The 17006-nt window shown below is 54.2% G+C and overlaps 1 protein-coding gene across 2 annotated transcripts; it reads right to left on the bottom strand.

The window, feature by feature from the left end:
* Positions 1-2280: 2280 nt before the first annotated feature.
* Positions 2281-12304, bottom strand: SPARC (secreted protein acidic and cysteine rich). Of its 2 annotated transcripts, none has more exons than XM_049829673.1 (10): positions 12147-12304; positions 6050-6119; positions 5770-5817; positions 5566-5650; positions 5018-5139; positions 4649-4769; positions 4329-4462; positions 4012-4160; positions 3150-3298; positions 2281-2948 (listed from the first exon to the last, which is right to left on the bottom strand). In XM_049829673.1, exons 2-10 carry the CDS (start codon positions 6104-6106, stop codon positions 2920-2922), a joined length of 894 nt encoding a protein of 297 aa, XP_049685630.1. In that variant the 5' UTR covers positions 6107-6119; positions 12147-12304; the 3' UTR covers positions 2281-2919. The 2 variants fall into 2 exon arrangements, with proteins under 2 accessions (XP_049685630.1, XP_049685629.1); XM_049829672.1 differs by having other exon boundaries at positions 5770-5820; positions 12147-12303.
* Between the last annotated feature and the right edge of the window lie 4702 nt (positions 12305-17006).

Below are 17006 nucleotides of genomic sequence, written 5' to 3'. Positions count from 1 at the left end.
CTTTCTTTTTTTTTTTTTTTTTTCAAGTTTGCAGACTGTTTCCTCAGTCAGCACTAACCACAGGGAGAATTTCCACTTGGAAAGTATAGGCGAGTTTCTTTACTTCTGTACAGGCACTGGAAGGCTTGATTTTGGCTGTAACAGGGAAAGGGCTGTTCTATTCCACCCTTGCTGACCGTCTAGGTCTGAAAGCTTAAAAAGGCCAGCTTATTCCTGAAGTCCTGATGTAACCCCATGTATGGCATTTGCCCCAAGGCAGTGAAATTCCAGGAGCTTGATACTTCAGGCTGTGACCTTTGAAGGGTTAAGGGAAGCCCAGCTGCAACCTCCTGAGCTCACTTTGATGCTCAAGTTAAAGCCAGGACAGCTGCACTTGTAACAGCACTGAGTTGGGTCCTTTGGGCTTTGCCAGACTATGAGGACATGAGTATCGTCACCTGGGATGGGACATGGCCTTAGAGATGGATCCCTTCACCTTCCTGAGCTGTGATCGCCAGCTCTCCTGGTGGAGCCTGCTGTCTTTCCTGAGCTTGCTGGGATTTAGAGCAGATTCCTGCACAAGAGAGGAAGGCGGAGGAGAGGAGGGCTGGAAAGCCTTCCCTTGCATGGGAGCGAAGCCGCCCGTGTCTGTCCGGCGGCACTGGTGGGGAGGGCTGGAGCTGGAAGGAATGTGGCTGCGTCTTGGCGGAGGAGCTCGAGCGGGAGTTTCTGGCTGAGAGGGAGCGACTGGAAAGCAGGTTTGCACAGGGTGGCTGATCTCCTCTGGTCCCTGCCTGTCTTCCCATCCTCTCCGCTGCCCAAATCCTCTCTCACCTGCTTTCCTGGCCCGGAGGTGGTTTGGCAGCTGAGGGCTGCTGGAGCCAGCTGGATCTTGCAGGTGGGGGTCATGGGCAGCAGTGTCCCTTGCTGTGCCAGGCTTCCTAAATCGCAGTGGCAGCCTCCGACGGTGGGGGGGAAGCATTTGCTGTCTCTCCATTGAGAACCCCCACCCCCCGCCTCTGGCTAAAGCAGCATGGCTGGGTGGAATGAGCCCTGGGGTTCAAGGCAGGGGCGAAAAACCTTTGCCTGGCCCCTCTGGTCACCAGCTTTCCCACTGGGTTCAAACAGCTTGGCAAAGCAACTGCAAAGTGACCGTCTCCCATGGGACCTGCCCAGGGCTCTGCAGCCGGGAGCGACCCTGTGCAGGATCTGACCCTGCAGCCTGTGTCCGGAGCACGGCAGGTCCGGCAAGGGGCTGTTAACAGGGGGACCTCACAGCTTAACCAGAGCTCTTGCAGAATGGATATTTTTAGCCTGTGCAAATGGCAGTATTTATTTTCTACTGTTGTGCCTTTTCGCCTTTCCCAGGGATTTTATTGCTCGTGAAAGCAAGGGCCTTGGAGCTGCTGCAGTGACCCTGCCTGCCTCCATCACTCCATCTCCATCTGCCCATGTGTTACCCATCCGATATCCCCCAACAAGCCCATTTACAGTGAGGTGACGGGCTGTGACTGGCAGAGGCACCTCAGCTTACCTTGAAGGAGACTCTTCCCTGGGGCTGGGATGCCTGTGTTACAACTTGAACGCATGCATGGTGCGTGCAATCCCCCTCATAGGGATGGGATGAAACAGAGGAACATTGCAAGCTTGTTTATTGTCAGTGTTTCAAATCAGTATTTTTTATTACAGAGACTCATCAGGTTGCTCACACTGTGGCAGGAATTTAATAACATAAGGCACAGGGAACATTCAGAGGTAAAAAAAAAAAAAAAAGAGTTCTCAGCCTGTGAGATTTAACCATACCTTTGCTCCTGTCAGGACCCTCTCTATAAAGCAAAATCCAAATACCTTCTCCCTTCCCTCCTGCCCATTCCTTAAACCCCAAAATCCACAACAGGAAAAAAATATTACAGCCTTTCCCTCGAGCGTGTGGCAAGCATGCCTCTTTCTGTGCAGAAATGTCCCTTCCAAGCCTGACACAGATTCCCTGGGAAAGCAGGGCTGGAATTTAAGCATGACCAAGGCAGAGGTGGGAAGTGATCAAGGGCACTGTGATTTGGGGAGAGCCAAGAGCTTTATCTCAGCTACAGCAGAATCGCAGAATCGCAACAGCAAGGTCAGCCACGCGTACCCCGGGGGAACAGGCGGCCGCACCCGATCTCCCTTTGCAGCGCAGAAAACACAACAGCAGTACGGTCATTGAGTAATGGTAAAGCACGTAGCACTTTCAAACCTTTATTTTTTGAGGGGATTTTACAGGATGGGATGCGTTTCTTTTTATTTGTTTTAATTTTTGTGCGCTTTCCTATCTGTTGGTTTGATTAGCCCTTTTTTTTTGCGCCCCAATGATTGTTAAATTCAAGCCCTGGGAATGAAAAAAAAAAAAAAGGAACACGAAATCCTGCCACTCTATGTCTTTCTCACCCCTCTCCATACCCCTACCATGAGCTGGGTGACCACAATGTCACCCCCAGCTGCTCTGCTCGAAAAGCCCAATCCTTCTACATCCTCTGGCTCTGCCTTCCCTTTCTGGTGGTCTGTAACTGGGGGCGGTGAATCAGCTGAGAGGTCTTTGTGTCTACGCTGACGTGTCCAAGAACATGTTGTTAGTAAGAAGTTAAGAGAAGTCGATCCGAGAGTGGATACCGAGATGGAGCGGATATTTAGGACAGGAATGGGGTCGGTCAATGGTAAAGACACGTCGGAGAGAGAAAGGGCTGGTAAGCGTGTGTAGAAACAGCCGAGTAATCTAGTGGTAATAGATCAGGCTATGAACGAGGATTGTTATTTCTCTTAGCACCGTTACTACATAAGTTTAGATCTATATTAGCACCTTGTTCCCAGGGAAAAAACAAAACAAAACAAAAGCGGTTTAAAAACCAAAGGAAGTGGGAAGGTTAAAACAAGACAAAGTTGGCAGCAGAGAAGGAAGCTGGGGGTTTAGATCACAAGATCCTTGTCTATGTCCTCTGTGGAAGGAAAAGAGAGAGATGAGGTTAGGAGGCGGATGCTGCCAGGGTCCCACTGCTCCTGCAATCCCCCCTCCCCACTCTCCCCTGCTTTTCCCTCCCTAGGACAGGCTGTAATGCACTGCTTCGTCCCGAGTGGGGACTTTGGGGGTGCTTTTCAGTGTCCCCTCCACCCCCATTCCTTCCCTACTCGGTACTTACGCTCCTTAATGCCAAAGCAGCTGGCCCACTCCTCCAGGGCGATGTACTTGTCGTTGTCCAGATCGCAAGCCTCGAAAAAGCGGGTGGTGCAGTGCTCCATGGGGATGAGGGGGGCACGAAGGGGGGCCAGCTCGGTGTGGGACAGGTACCTGCCGAGGTGACCGCACGGTGAACGCGCTGCCCGCCAGCGCCAGCCGCCCTCCCACGCGAGGGGAGATGCTCTGCTGGGTGTGGGGGCCAGCGCAGAGCAAGATGCTGGCCCCAGGTCTCCATTTGGTTTGACTGCTGTCCCAGTGCCCTCCCAGTATCCACTTCTGAGTGTCATGAAGGTCAAGGATCGGTGTCTGCTTTTGCAACCGGCTGTGCTAGTCACAAGATAGCCAGCAGCCGGGGGTCCTCGCCAGCTGCCCCCACCCCATGGGTCTGTGTGTGTGATCGCTCTCGCGCCCATCTCCAGCTCGCAGCTAAGCCAGCAGCTGCTGTTTCAGCTGTTGAAGTTATCCCGGGGCCTTCGGACTAAGATATTTTAGGGAACTATCATACGACAGTAAATCTGAGAAGACAGAAACTCCGCGCCCAAGGGAGACGGGAGCAGCTGGGGCGGGGGGAGGCCCCTCTTTCTGCAGAAGAGCTGTCTGTAGAAGGCAAAACTGCCTCTACCCCAGCCTGGTTTGCCCCAGCCCCTGCCAGTTGTGTGTAGGGTTTGTCCCTCCACGGGGCTTTGCCTGTGCCTCTGCCATCAGCCATCTGCTTGTGTCATATCTCCAGCCTGCCTTGACACCTTCTGCCACCAAATCACGCTGGTCCTCGGGCAGGAAAGGGTCTTTGGCAGGGGCCCCCATCCTGCTCTGCTGACACTCACCCATCAATGGGGTGCTGGTCCAGCTGCCCGAATTGCCAGTGCACGGGGAAGATGTACATGTTGTAGTTCTTCTCAAAGTCACGGGCCAGCAGCTCCACGGTGTGGTCGCCGGCCTCCAGGCGCTTCTCGTTCTCGTGGATCTTCTTCACCTGTCACAGGAGAGGCCGGGGAGACCTTGTCAGCAGGCGGATGGGGTGCAAGGGGGGGCCCTGAGAGGGCCTTTACATGAGGTGCCCACAGGTCATTCTGGATGGGCTCCCCATGTGTGCTGGTCTGTTGGTGGGCTGAGCTCCCAGGCTCCCTTCCCAATCCCTCACCTTGAGCTTCTGCTTCTCGGTCAGCAGGTTGTTGTCCTCATCGCGCTCATACAGGGTGATCAGCACATTCTTGAGCCAGTCCCGCATGCGCAGGGGGAACTCAGTCAGCTCTGTGTCCAGGCAGGCGGGGATGACTGGAAGCCATACACGGTGGTCACTGCAGCGTCTGGACATGCAGCCCCAGATCCTGGACATGCAGCCCCAGTGCCCTCCCACCTTGGCCCTAAGCCTGCCTGGACCTTTGCTCTCCCTCAGCCCATGGGCAAGGGGGCTTTGTTCAGGTTAAGGGTCCCTTTGTCTAAGGGAATGGCTCCACTTACATTTGCAAGGCCCAATGTAGTCCAGGTGCAGCTTGTGTCCCTTCTTGGTTCCCTCCAAGGTGCACTTGGTGGCAAAGAAATGGCAGGAGGAGTCGTAGGTCTTGTTGTCAGTGCCGCAGACCTGCACGGGACGGGGAGATGCTGCGTGAGAGGCAGCGAAGCCCAGCCTTGCTGGGGAGTCAGCAGGGAAAGCCTCCAAACGAGATGTTTAACTTGTTTCCCTGGGGTGGACAACAGCTCCTTGGTTACCACCGGCTGAGGCTGGATGGGGACCTGCCACCCTGACTCTGACTCTCCCCCACCATCTCTGGCGATGTCCCACGTGGGGTCCCTCCCCGCTCCGGTCCATCAAGCAGCTTCTGCCCTCACCTTCTCGAAGACGCCGGCAGTGGCTGGGCAGCTGGAGGGGTCCTGGCACACACACATGGGCGAGTTGTTGTCATCCACCTCGCACACCTTGCCATGCTTGCAGTGGTGGTTCTGGCAGGGGTCTGGGAGAGGGCAGGGAGCAAAGTCACAGCCTGCCCCATCCTCACCTCCCACGAGCTGCCCGGGGCATCTCAGCACAGAGGGAAGACAGAGGCTTCAGCAGGGAGAGCCCAGAGCATCTCTTCTTGCACTAGGAAGATGTGAGGGTTTCCAGAAGTCCACGTTAGCCCTCGGGCTAATCCTGGATTCCTTTCTGTAGCCACACAATGCAATGGCTTTTCTGTTGCAAAAAAGGGCTTACAGAGAATACAGTGCTAGAAAGAGGCCATGCACCTCTTTTGCTCTTAGGTGTGCATCTAGGTTGGCATCATCCTTGCGCTACAGCCCTTCCCAAAGAAGTCCCTCATTGTTCGGGGTGTCTAAATCTCCCCCACCCAGGGAAAGAAAGATGTGTCTGTCTGCTGGAGGGCAGGGGAAGAGCGACTTACTCTCTGCGACAATCTCCTCTACGTCCTCAGTGGGTTCCTCGAACTCTCCCACCTCCACCTGGACAGGGTTAGCCCCCACGGGCTCCTGCAAAAGAGGTCAGTGTTTCTGGTGGGAGTGCACAAAGAGCGAGGCCCCAGAGATGCTCTTCCCAGAGCGGTAGGTGCTGCAAGGGATGGGTGACGAGGAAGAGCCGAGTCACCTACCTCCGTGGTGGGATCTTCGATGACCTCCGTCTCATCGGGCAGAGCCTCCTGCTGCGGGGAAAAGGACCATGAGCTGGGGTCCATGGGAAGGATGGTCCCAAGGAGGGGTGACCCGCTGGGACAAGCAGTAGGGCCACCCTCAGGTTTCCTCTCTCCTCACTGCCTCCCCCCCCCCCCCCCCATCCATCAGGGCTTTATTCATTATTAAAAAAAATCCTCATCAGATACACTGGATGGATAACCCTGAAAGCAGAGAGGCTCTGTTGTCTCCCATACTTACCGGAGCTGCCAGGGCTTTGCCTGCCAGGCAGAGAAGGAAAAAAATCCAGACCCTCATCTTTCAGCAAACCCTGAATAAAAGAGAGGAAAAGGAGGGATGAGGAAGGAGGCCGCTATGTGCTGCTCGGCTCCAGGCTGAGCTCACGGCTGGCAGGCAGACACTTAGAAAAGAGCGTTCTCTGCATATCCTGCCTTGTCTGTTCAATCTTACAGACCCACATGCTGGCTTTTCTAGCCAAAACCTTAAACCAAATCATGTTTCCAAGATAAATTCTTTTGATTTTGCAAAATGGGATGGTGGGGGGTTTAGGTTTCTGTTGCTTTCCTGGATAGCTTTAGAAAAAATGCAGTCAAAATGGCAGCTCTCCTTTCCTTCACAGGAGGTTTTTTGGACCAAAAGAAAATTGTTTTGTGTTAAAAGCCCCTGATATGAGCCCCAGATATAAGCAATGAAACTCTCTACTGTTTTATTTGTCAATCAGAGGGAAAATGAAAGTGGAGGAAGGAAAAAGAGAACAGAGAGACAGGGAGACGGGGCACTTGAGAATTAAATCCTTTAGAAAACTCCTTCCCACATGGACACAGACATCTCTAGGGCTATCAGGGACCAATCCCCCATCCCAAACAACCCCAAACGTTGGGGTCTCTACTGTAGTTTTTCCTTTTCCTGCTCAGACCTGAGGGTCCCCAGACCGGGTCTGAGGGATCCAAGATGCTTTGGGGTTGTGTCCTGCCAGGAGCTGAGCTCCGGGAGGACGAGCCCTTTGCACCCTCCCGGTTTGGGCTGTTGCAGGGACTCTGTAGGATGAGTGAGCCAAGCAGCCCAGCTAACACCGCCCGCGATGCGAGCCAGAAGGAGAGCGCAGCTGGTGAAATCCAGGGGTCTTTGTCCCCCCCTTGGTTCCTGTTTGGCAGGATTGAGCCCCTCTGTGTGAGGGCAGAGAGGAGCTCAGCTGGCCGCTTAATATGCTGGTGGCATCCCACTCCTGCCAGCGGGGAATGCCTGCTCCCTTCCGCCTGCTGGGAGAGCGAAACACCCCCGGTTTGTCTCCTGCCAGCGAGGGGACTTGTCCCCCTGCCAAGGCTTCCGCTGCCTCCCTTCCGCTCGCCCTCCTCCGCTCCACCTGCGTGACTGGGGCATTGCCCTGGGGCTGGGTGGATGGATGGCTCTGCTGGGACAGAAAGCGGTGGACAAGGTGTCTTCTTCTTTCTTAGCGAGCATGGATGGATATCTCATTCGCCAGTGCATCCTTTCCCTTCCTCCCCGTGCACGGAAGCTCTCTGGGTATAAATCCATGCCAATGCTGTGCTGCCAGGGCACCAGCCAGGCTGGGCTGTGCTTCCTAATTTAGCAAGATTTGACCACGCAGAGGCTGAAATCTTCCTTCCAATCTCAGCACCTCACCCAGCCTTGGCGGGGTGTCTGTGCAAAATAGGTGTCAGGGCATGGGGGGCAGATTCCAAGGGATGTCGGAGGGCTGGGAGCATGGGGTAGTGGGGATGGCTGCTGTGGTGGGACGGAGGACCTGGGGGGAGAGGGGCCCGTTTGCTCTGGCGAGGCTGCAGCTGAGCAGCTCCCTCCTCTCCTGCTCAGTACACGCCGTCCCTTCCCCTCATCTGTATTTGCTCTGGAGGCTGCCGAGAGCTCTCCCGGCATTTGCCAGGAGACAGCACTGGTTCTTCACTTCTGGAGGGGTGGTTTGGGGGAGAGGTGGAAAAGTACTGTTGAATCTGGCCATGTCCTCCCTTGCTGCCATCCCCTGGCTTGTCAAGGCTCCTCCTGGGCTTCTCCCAAGGGGCTTGTTTGCTTTGGAAGATGCTCTGACGTTCAGTGATGCTTGTTAGGCAGAAACATGGCAGTGCCCAGCCTGGAGCAGAGGACAGTGGATGTATACGTGGAAGATGGCATTAAGGGAAATGCAACCCCAGACCAAGGCCATCTCAAATCATTTCCCCAAGTGCCCCCCAAACCCCTGAATTTCAAAGTCTGGGCATGCACTAAGCTGGGGTCAGGGAATTACATGCTTGCTAGGAGCCAGCAGACAGTCAGAGCTGCCAGTGTTGTGTTTGGAGGAAGAAGGAGCATGAAAGAGTCTGAGCAAACAAGCTCTGCAGACCTGTCTCACCCTGGAGATGGGAAAACAAGTTTATTTGAAAAACAACATCCTCCTGGAAGCAGAGCCTGTGCGCAGAGGACATTGGAGCATCTGTGAGCCCCTGGCTCTTTTGCAAAGGCATGGTCTTTCCTGAATGCCTGGTGGCCAAAAGCCCTGAAATAATGGCTCAGGAGCCCTGTGCACAGAGCTGCTCTGGCAAAAGACCCTGGTCCATGGTGCAAGTCTCCCTCCTTGTGGACCTACCATGGTTCTGCTGTCCAAGAGGATGCTCTTTGGAGCTGGCAGCTAGGCCATACCATGAGCTCAGCATCCATCCCGCAGCTGGCGGGCCTTGGGGGGATCCCTGCAAGGGATCCTGCACTGGGAATGCCTGGCCCAGCTCTGCAAGGGCTCCACGGAGGGCAGAGGGCAGCATGAGGGACAGAGCAATGGGGTGAAGCAGGGGGTCATTTTGGACAGAGGAAAACAGGACTGGGAAAGAGATTTTAGCGAGCAGGGGCTTACACCCTTCTGTATGCTAATGGAATCAACAGAAGCCAGCATTTTGCAAGACGCTGGAAACCAGCACATCGTGGGCACAGAGAGGGCTGCTGAATATGAAATAAGAGAAGCCTCCATGGTCACCACCCCCTCCTCAGGCCTGTCCTCCTCACTGCTGATGATGGAGAAGACAGCCTGGCACCCACGGGCTGCAGGACCCATGGCCTGCACTGCCTTTCTAATGCTTGACCCCACTTGCACCCTAAGTGGGGACTCCAGCTCCCAGTCACTGTGTAAACAGTCTTGTGGCTCCCAAAAACCCCTCACAACGGTTCACCTTTCTAACACGGCCCGGGCTATCCCTCAGTGCCAGCTGCTCATTGCATTTTGTAGACATGACCCTAACAAGAGAGCCGTGGGGTATAGAGAGGTCTGACCCTCAGCACCTCCATAAATTCAAAGCAGGCTACTCGGGCAAACGCTTTACCACCCTTTCCCCAGTCCTGTAGCACCATCATCAGTTTCTTCTGCTGGGGAAAATACCCTAAAGTGATGCCTAGAGGAGAGTCTGCGCCACTGGGTTCTCTTGGTCCTCCTTGTCTCCTCCTGCCCAGCCTGGGAGCCTTTGTGGGCTGGGGGAGGACAAGGACCAGGTGGGTGCAGGCTCCGGAGGAGGCTCCGTGGGTGGTGGACCGTGGCCCATGTGGCGTTGGCCCTGGCCAGGGTTGCATAAGCCCTTTGGGATGCCACGTTAGCGTGGGGAGGAGTCTGGCCACTTTGACAACTCCTCCCTGAGGCCACTGGGATAACCCCGGCTGCCTCCACCGCTAACCCAGGCGAGGGGCCCCGCTGCCACCTCCCATCGCCAGCAGCGGAGAGCAGGAGGGGGTAATCGTTGGGCAAAAAATATCTCATGTCTCGGCTCCCCACCTGCACCCCAGCCCGGCCACGCGGGAGGCAGCCAGCCCGAGCGGCAGGGTCTCCCGCACCCATCTTCCATTTGCTCCTTGCTTTTCCAAGGCTTTGCAGAGTCTGACATGCCCCAGCACCTCAGACTGAATGTAAAGGCAGGACCGACCCAGAAACAGCTTCTGCCTACAAACCCCACCGTGGGCCATAATTTTCAAGGTGCAGATGGGTGACCAAGTGCGGCCACCAGGCTGCCTGGCCCTGACCTCCCTGTGCAAGCAAGACCCTCTGAGCTGTACTCAGCCAGCCGCTCCCAAGCTAAAATTCAATTTGAAGTCAGAGTTGTTTGCGCGAGTCCCCATAAAGCTCCCTGCTGAACAGGTCCGTGCGTGTCCGGGCCGTGCTGCTGAGGGTGCCGGCTCACCCAGAGGTGCTGCAGCTCCACTGGGTCCCAGGGGAGCAGGGCAGGAGCAGAGGACTGGGCAGAAACCAGCCTGGCTCCTGCCACCAGAGCAGTCCCTTCGCATGCAGCGTGCAGCCTCAGAAAGCCAAGCTAGGTTTAGATGGAAGTGAAATTCCCTTTAACTCATGCACACGCTTACACACTCCAAGTAAAACACAGGGGGAAAAAAATCTATCTACCACATCTGTCCATGCAAAGTCACTAAAGACAGGTCTATGCCACAATGCTGTATTAACCCATTTCGCTTGCAGGGAGTTGAGCAGCTCTGCACTTATAAATGCTCCACATCTTACAGGGCTTACTGATATAAGGGCCAGAGCCCGTATGCCACTATAGTTGTGGGCTGGCTTGAAGCTGTCATAGTTTGTCTAGGTTGCGAATTGCATCCATAACGGGAAACAATTAAATTAGTACCAAGAAAAGTGCGTGGATGAGACCTGGGCTGCACGCAGCGGTTCACCGATGAGCCCTTTGCAGACCTCAGTCAGAAGGACAGGCGATACAGCATTTTGCTGTCCTGTCTGAGCTTTTTCTTTTGTTTGGGCTGGACTCAGGCCAGTGCCAAAAGCAGCCCAGATACTTCTGTGCCAGGTGCAAGTGGTCCCTCTGGCTCCCGGGGGATACAGCGAGCTGATCTTGCACAGCTTCACAAAGGAGGGAGAGAAGAAACTGTCCGCTAAATATTCTGCAAAAATGCAAACCATCTTCAAAGCATTCCCTGGACTGGCCCTGCCACAGCCGCTCCAGCGATAACAGCCCCTACATCCCTCCGACCAGAGGACCCAGAAAGGGTTTCCATGGGAGCCGACATTCCTCTGGGGCTGAGTCATGGAAGAGCAGAGGACTGTGGAAGGAGTGGCTTGCAAAAAAGTCTGAAAAGTTTATTTCTCCTCTTCCCCCTCCCAACACCGCCCGCATCCCTGCTTCTGCCTATGTGGCAGACAATAGCTTGGCTTTAACTGCTGCGCAGAACGCAACAGCCTTTTATGTCCACTTAAAACTCGCCTGATCGACCCTAACAAACAGCTGCGATTTACTTTTGTCCTTTTGGAGGGTTGCTGCGGTTTTGGGCTGTTTCAAGTTGGTGGTAACTGAGGGCTCGGAGTACCGGCGACCTTCCCGGTGTCCCTGATTTCACTCCAACTTGAAACCGTTGCCTGTCGGTTTGGGTGGGAATTCAGCCCCCATCCTGTTAAGTTTCCTTTTCTTGGCTGGATGCAGCAGAGTGGAGCTTTCTTAGAGGAGGGACACAAAGAGCAGAGTTAGACTGCCACGCACGTCACCGTCACGGGAAGGACAGCGGCTGCCTTTAAAGGAAACGAGCCCTCGGCTCTTCTGCGTGGACCTAAAATTGTGCCTGACTGAGCCCAAGTTCTTAAAACTCTAAAAAAAAAAAACCCCAAAAGAGCTTTATTCCTCCTCTCCTGCAACCTCCGTCTCTCTTAACAGTTGATCAGCTGGATCAGCAAACCAGGGGAACAGGACTTGAAACGGTTTCAAAGTCTGCTTGGAACAAAAAGCTGAGTGTCTTTTTTTTTTTTTTTTTTTTTTTTTGTAGGAGAAATAAGAGCGGCTGTACTGAAAAAAATAAAAACGCTGAGATGAAGTCGACAGCTCTTTTGTTCTTCCTCTAGATATTCTGGTGAGTAAAACATCACCTGCCAACGCACCTCGGGCTGGGCGTAATGGGGACTGGTTTGTAACTAGATCTGATTTGCTCTGCAGATTGGTTTGATGTGCCCAGACTTTGGTCTCACTCATCTCGCTAAGGAAATACCCCACAACAGAAAACCCAGAGGGGAAAAAGGGAGGAGGGGGAAAAATTAGGCCAGGTTAAACTTTTAGGGTCAGATGCCACCAAAGTGTTAAAGCCAATAATCTGGCAGCAAAATACAGTAACAGAGTCAGTTTAGGAGCGGAGATGCTGCAAAGAGGAGAAAGAGAAGTCAGGAGGGGTCTCTAAATGCATCCCTCGGGGTGGGGAGCGTCCACCTTCCCACCCTGAGCAATGCAGTGCCCAGCACCGGTTGCACGCCATGGACCAGGGACCCCCCTGAGTGGGGCTAACGGGACCCCCACGCCGGGAGAAATAGCACAGCAAAGGCAAACGCGAAGGTCTCAGGCCATACCTCGCAGTCCCGGCAGCAGGGCTGAGGAAACTTCAGGAGCTTGGACAGGCTGGAGGAATCTGCAGGTTTTAGAAGGAGGCAGGAGGAAGCCAAAGGGTGGGCTGGGTTTCCCGCTGCCTCTCCTCCTCCTCCTCCTCGCTATCTTTCCAAATCGGTCTCTTCCTCTCCCTCGCTCCCCAGTGGGCAGTCCCACCCGCCCGAAAGACAGGCTGAGGCACAGCCTAGGTCCAAAGGATAGACCAGAGAAATCAAGCGGGGCTGGAGATCAAGGGGGTCTCTCGCAGGGACGGATCAGCCCCCAGCGCAACCTTCCCAGCAGAGTCATTGTCGCAGCGGTTGCCTGCACTGCTGCGACGAGTTTGTCAGTTCTCTGGCTCTCTCGGACTAACAGCACGGGGGGAGGAGGGGGGAATACCATCTCTCTGCTTGGTTTGTGCAACTCCTAGCGCCTTGGTCTACTGCAATTAAAATGTTGAATGCTGTCATTTCACAATGGGGTAGTTCAGTCCCTGAGCTGGTGGTTCCTGTCCTCAGGGAGATGCAGAGGAAGGCAAGAGAGTCCTTACTTCTCCATCCTCTCTCCTAACACTGCTGCCATCTGGGACTGCCTTGCGGGGAGGGTGAGGAAAGAATGATCCAGAGAATGTGGAGAGTTATGACATGTCTAAAATACGCTCCAAGTAGGCAGAGAAATGCTGGGCTGGTAGATGTGACCCTCAGCAAATTGGTCTCTCTGCTGCGGTTATTGTCCAGCAGATCTGGACTGATTGAGCAAAACTCGCCGTCGAAATTGCCCATCAGTTGAATCTGATGGTCTCTTCAGACATCACTGAACAAGTTGACCTTACAGATCGTAAGTCAGCTGAGGCAGCTGCCCAGCCAGAAGCAGCCAGACAGCAAAGCTGTTTGGAGTTCACTTTCCCCATCTGTTCCTCTCTACGCTCAGGGTGAAACCCCAGCTCCTCTCTCCTTGCATCTCACCATGACTGAGAGGATTTAAGGTTCATCTGCTCCCCTGGCGGAACCAGACAGCACGCCTTTGTGCACCGGCATGGTCACGGCACTGCATTGCGAAGTAAAACCAGCAGCCAAAAAGAGAGGCTTGTCAAATTGCTGGAATTTAGGCGTCCCTGAAGTGTCTCCATGACATGCAGGGCTGTCCTGAGCACTGCAGATAGTCCAGCTCTTTGAAGCTTGTGATCCAGCTGTGGTACTGACCCTCACCCCATCCAGGGCGATGCAAGGTTGCTCCCCGGGGGCTGCTGGAAAGATGGTGTTTCTTGTAGCCAGCAGGACTGAGAACAAGGCATTTGGGCACCAGCTGTCTGATTGCAGATGCTGGGTGAAGGACACCCAAGACCATAGCAAAATGCAACATCATGTTTTGTCTTGGCTGCCTGGGGTTTGGGTTCATTCCTCATGATTACATGCTATCTTTGAGAGGGGCTGAGACACCAATCGGGTGCTTAACTCATCCCACTCATGTTGCTGAGGATTTAGATATCAACATAGGAGCTGGCCTGCCATGACCTGCCGGGCTGTGCCGGCTCCTTGCTCTGTAGGATGCCTGTTGCTTCGTGATTTGTGATTCTTTATCAGTTCAGTCCTTATCCGGCCTCGCGGCACTTCTGCTGCATGTGAAAGAAACAGATGTAAGACTAAACATCCATATGGCCAACAAGAAACAAAAAATAAAACAGAAAGTGAAAGGGGAGGGGAAAGATAAGGGAGGGGGCTGTGAGAAACCATCATCACTTCCCAGTGAGACGGTTGATCTCTGTGATCAGGCAGCTTGGGAGGCCAGTAGGAAAGAACAAGAGAAGAAAGTCTTCTTCACCCATTTCTTTACTTGGCTACACACCTTTGTGACCGTGTCTAAGACCCCATGGGTCCTTCTAACACAGCCAACTGCCTGTGGTATCTGGAGCACCTTCTCCTCCCACCACAAGCGTCCATAGCTCCCACACGCAGCTCAGTGCCACGTGTAGGTCCAGTTTGGCTCCAGAGGTCACTCATCCCCTAAGCCAAAGTTTCATTTGCTTCATTTGCACCCCAATGAATTGAATGCTCTTGGTGAATGCTCTCTGCACTGGATTAGTCACGGCTCACATTGAAATCGTACAGCTGCTGGTACTTCTCCTAAGGAAAAAAAAAAAAAGACATCTGGAAAAAATTTTAGGGAGGAAAAAAAAAACAGAAAAGAAACCACGTCTTTTCTAACTGACAACGTGGCAATTGCTTAGTGCTCTTCACTGTAGCCTGAAGCTAAGCCCTCTTCTAAGGGCTTAGACAAATGACAGTGCCAGAAAGATAATTATAACAGGGATTTCTTTATATACGTGGCGGCTTAAACCCTGATTTTGAGAGAAAGCAAAAAGCAACCTGCTGCATTGATGCAGTCACATCTGGAAATGGCCCCTGAGCTCACGGCGGTGAGCCCGGGTGGGTGGGAGTGAGGGGTCCTCACCGTCCTCCGTGCACATGGTGGGGACAGCCGGGTCCTGCATCTGGTGAGGGGCACGCTGCCAGGCCGGGGTGTGCGTTGTCAGCACCGGGATGGAGGGGTATCGCTCCGAGAGGGAAACAAGAGCCTGGAGCAACTGGCTGACTCTTCAATCTCAGCAGATTTAAGAAGCGCCAGAAATGACTGAGAGCTTGCAAAGGAAGTGCTGAAAAGTCCTCTCCACACTTATAAGGCTCAGTGGGGTCATCAAAGAGGAGGTTTTGGTGTCACGCTGCCAGGAGGAAAACTGGACCTCACACACGCTTAGAAGGTCATCTTATGCCATCTGCAGCACTGGATGGGCAGGAGATGGCCCAAGGGGTCTCATCAGCCCCGGGAGCCCTCGCAGTGCTGCCGGCCTCGCAGGCCACCTCGGGCTCCTCGACCATGAGCCCAGCAGGGTGGTTCGGGCACAGCCGATGCACCCCGGGGCTCCCGGCACTCGGCCCCAGCTCGAGCGACCGCGCAAACTCCGATGGAAACAGCAAACAGGACAAGACCCCTCAAGGCTTGAACTCAGTTTACAGCAAAGCCAATAGGTTTGCAGGGCTGAGGTTTGAACTCCAGCTAACCCCAGTTCAAAATCCAAATTTCTTCATCCCATTTCAAGCCAGGTCAAGCAGATCTGGGCTGGTGCAGTTGAGAAAACCCCAGTGCTCTCTAGAAGGGGAACAGTTCTGCTGCAAGAGGGGAGAAACGCAAGTGAGCAGCTTGGTAGAAGCAATACAAGTATGGATTAATAATCCTGCTGTCTCCTATTGACAAATCTGTCAGTCTAAGGAGCCTTTCCTTCTTTCTGCTCTGGGAGGGATTCTCTAATGAGTTTTTCTGGAGAGGATGTTTCTGCATTAATTGCTGGTGGATGCTGCTGCAAAACAATGAACCCCAAGTGCATATAAATAAACAGGATGCCCTGGAACCACTGCGGGAATGTCACTTACAAAGTCTTCATGGCTGGGTGTGTGGCTGGAGGCTGAGCTCCTCACAGGCACAGGGCAGCGTGGGGAAAGGCAACGGCCGCTGGGGTGGGAGCCCAGCAGCCAGCTCAGGAAAAGGCGAGTGAGACAAGTAAGTGCAGAGCAGACAGGAATCTGCTTATCCCAGGAATGTCCCAGCTCCCCTGCTATCTGGGAGTGTGTCAGCAGGTCCTGCAGGAGGGTTTCTGGTTTTTTTCCATTTCAGAAGCAGATCAGAGGCAGAAAGGCTGTTCTCTCTAGACTCACACTAAGCAGATGCATGGCCACTGGAAGCACCATCTGCACACGGCAGGATGAACCCAAATTGTCCTGGGAACTTGCCTGAGAGTGGCTTTGTCCTACATGGGGCAAGGATTTCTTCCCAGTGGGATGGGACTCTCCCGCCCAGGCTCAGCAATAGGACTGATGCCTGGTTCAGATGGAGCAGACTAACGCCCAGCCAAGGTCTCTTCCAACGCCTGGACCGGGAAAGCCTGAGCCTCAGTGCTCTGCAGATGGACTGGGGGTGAGCTGGCTTAATGGGGCAATGCAGGCAAATGGGGTCCTGGCTCTGTCAGAAGCAGGCGGAGAAGGAGCAGTGGATGTCACTGCAGTTTTTCAGCTGTAAACCAGAGTCCTCCGGGGCAGCGGGTGGAAATCCAGCTGTGCATGGCTCTGCAGTGAGTCACGACCTGGGAGCAGGCTGCGGAGCCAGGAGGCAGGGCATGCTTGCTGTGGGATGGCTTGCTCTTTCCATGGTGTGCGTGGGCTCTCACAGCTGTCCCCTGGGGTCTCCGAAGGAAGGCAGTTCCCATGCCGCATGGGAGGGATCCTTCCCCCACCTCTTTCAAACTACCCCTGCAATGATCATCTCACTCACTTGGACACGTGTGGGGCTGCAGGCTTGGGAGAAGCTTATCTGTCCTCCCTGAAACCGAACTGAATCCAAAGAAGCAGGGGGGAAAAAAAATTCCATCACCTTCCACAGCTGTGGTGCAAATAAGGAGCTCTATGTGGCACAGTTACCCCTACACTGCCCTGGATGCCTCTCGCAGGCATCAGGTCTGCACGTCGCAGCTGTACCTGCCCCCAGTTACTCCCAGAGTGGGTGGTAGATATAAGCCCTCTGGCCGTAGCCCCCCGCTGCATCCCTGTGGCAGAGTCCTCACAGCACTGCCTGGAGCCGTCACACCATGCACCAGCAGATGGGACAGGTCTTCAGCTGCTTTGAAGCTCCCATGAGTGGTCTGGGCACATCCAGCCTGGCTGAGCTTGGTCCCAATCCAATACCTCCAATATCCAAAGGACCTCATTGCTTTTCCTAAAAGGACTTGTCCCCTGCTGCAGGGGGCTGTTCTCTATTAATCCTAAACACGGGGATGTTGTGTGCCTGAAATACAG

This window comes from Accipiter gentilis, chromosome 26 (genome assembly GCF_929443795.1).
Source record: "Accipiter gentilis chromosome 26, bAccGen1.1, whole genome shotgun sequence".
Taxonomy (NCBI): Eukaryota; Metazoa; Chordata; class Aves; order Accipitriformes; family Accipitridae; genus Astur; species Astur gentilis.
Note: the sequence above shows the minus strand (reverse complement) of the source record. Positions and strands in the feature narration are given on the sequence as shown.

Bases quoted from the DNA above. Each gene is read 5' to 3' on its own strand.
- SPARC (XM_049829672.1), bottom strand. From the start codon at position 6,106: ATGAGGGTCTGGATTTTTTTCCTTCTCTGCCTGGCAGGCAAAGCCCTG. The intron at 5,651-5,769 runs GTAGGTGACTCG...CCTCTTTTGCAG, and splicing joins TCGAAGATCCCACCACGGAG to GAGCCCGTGGGGGCTAACCC. The intron at 3,299-4,011 runs GTGAGTGTCAGC...TCACCTCGGCAG, and splicing joins GACCAGCACCCCATTGATGG to GTACCTGTCCCACACCGAGC.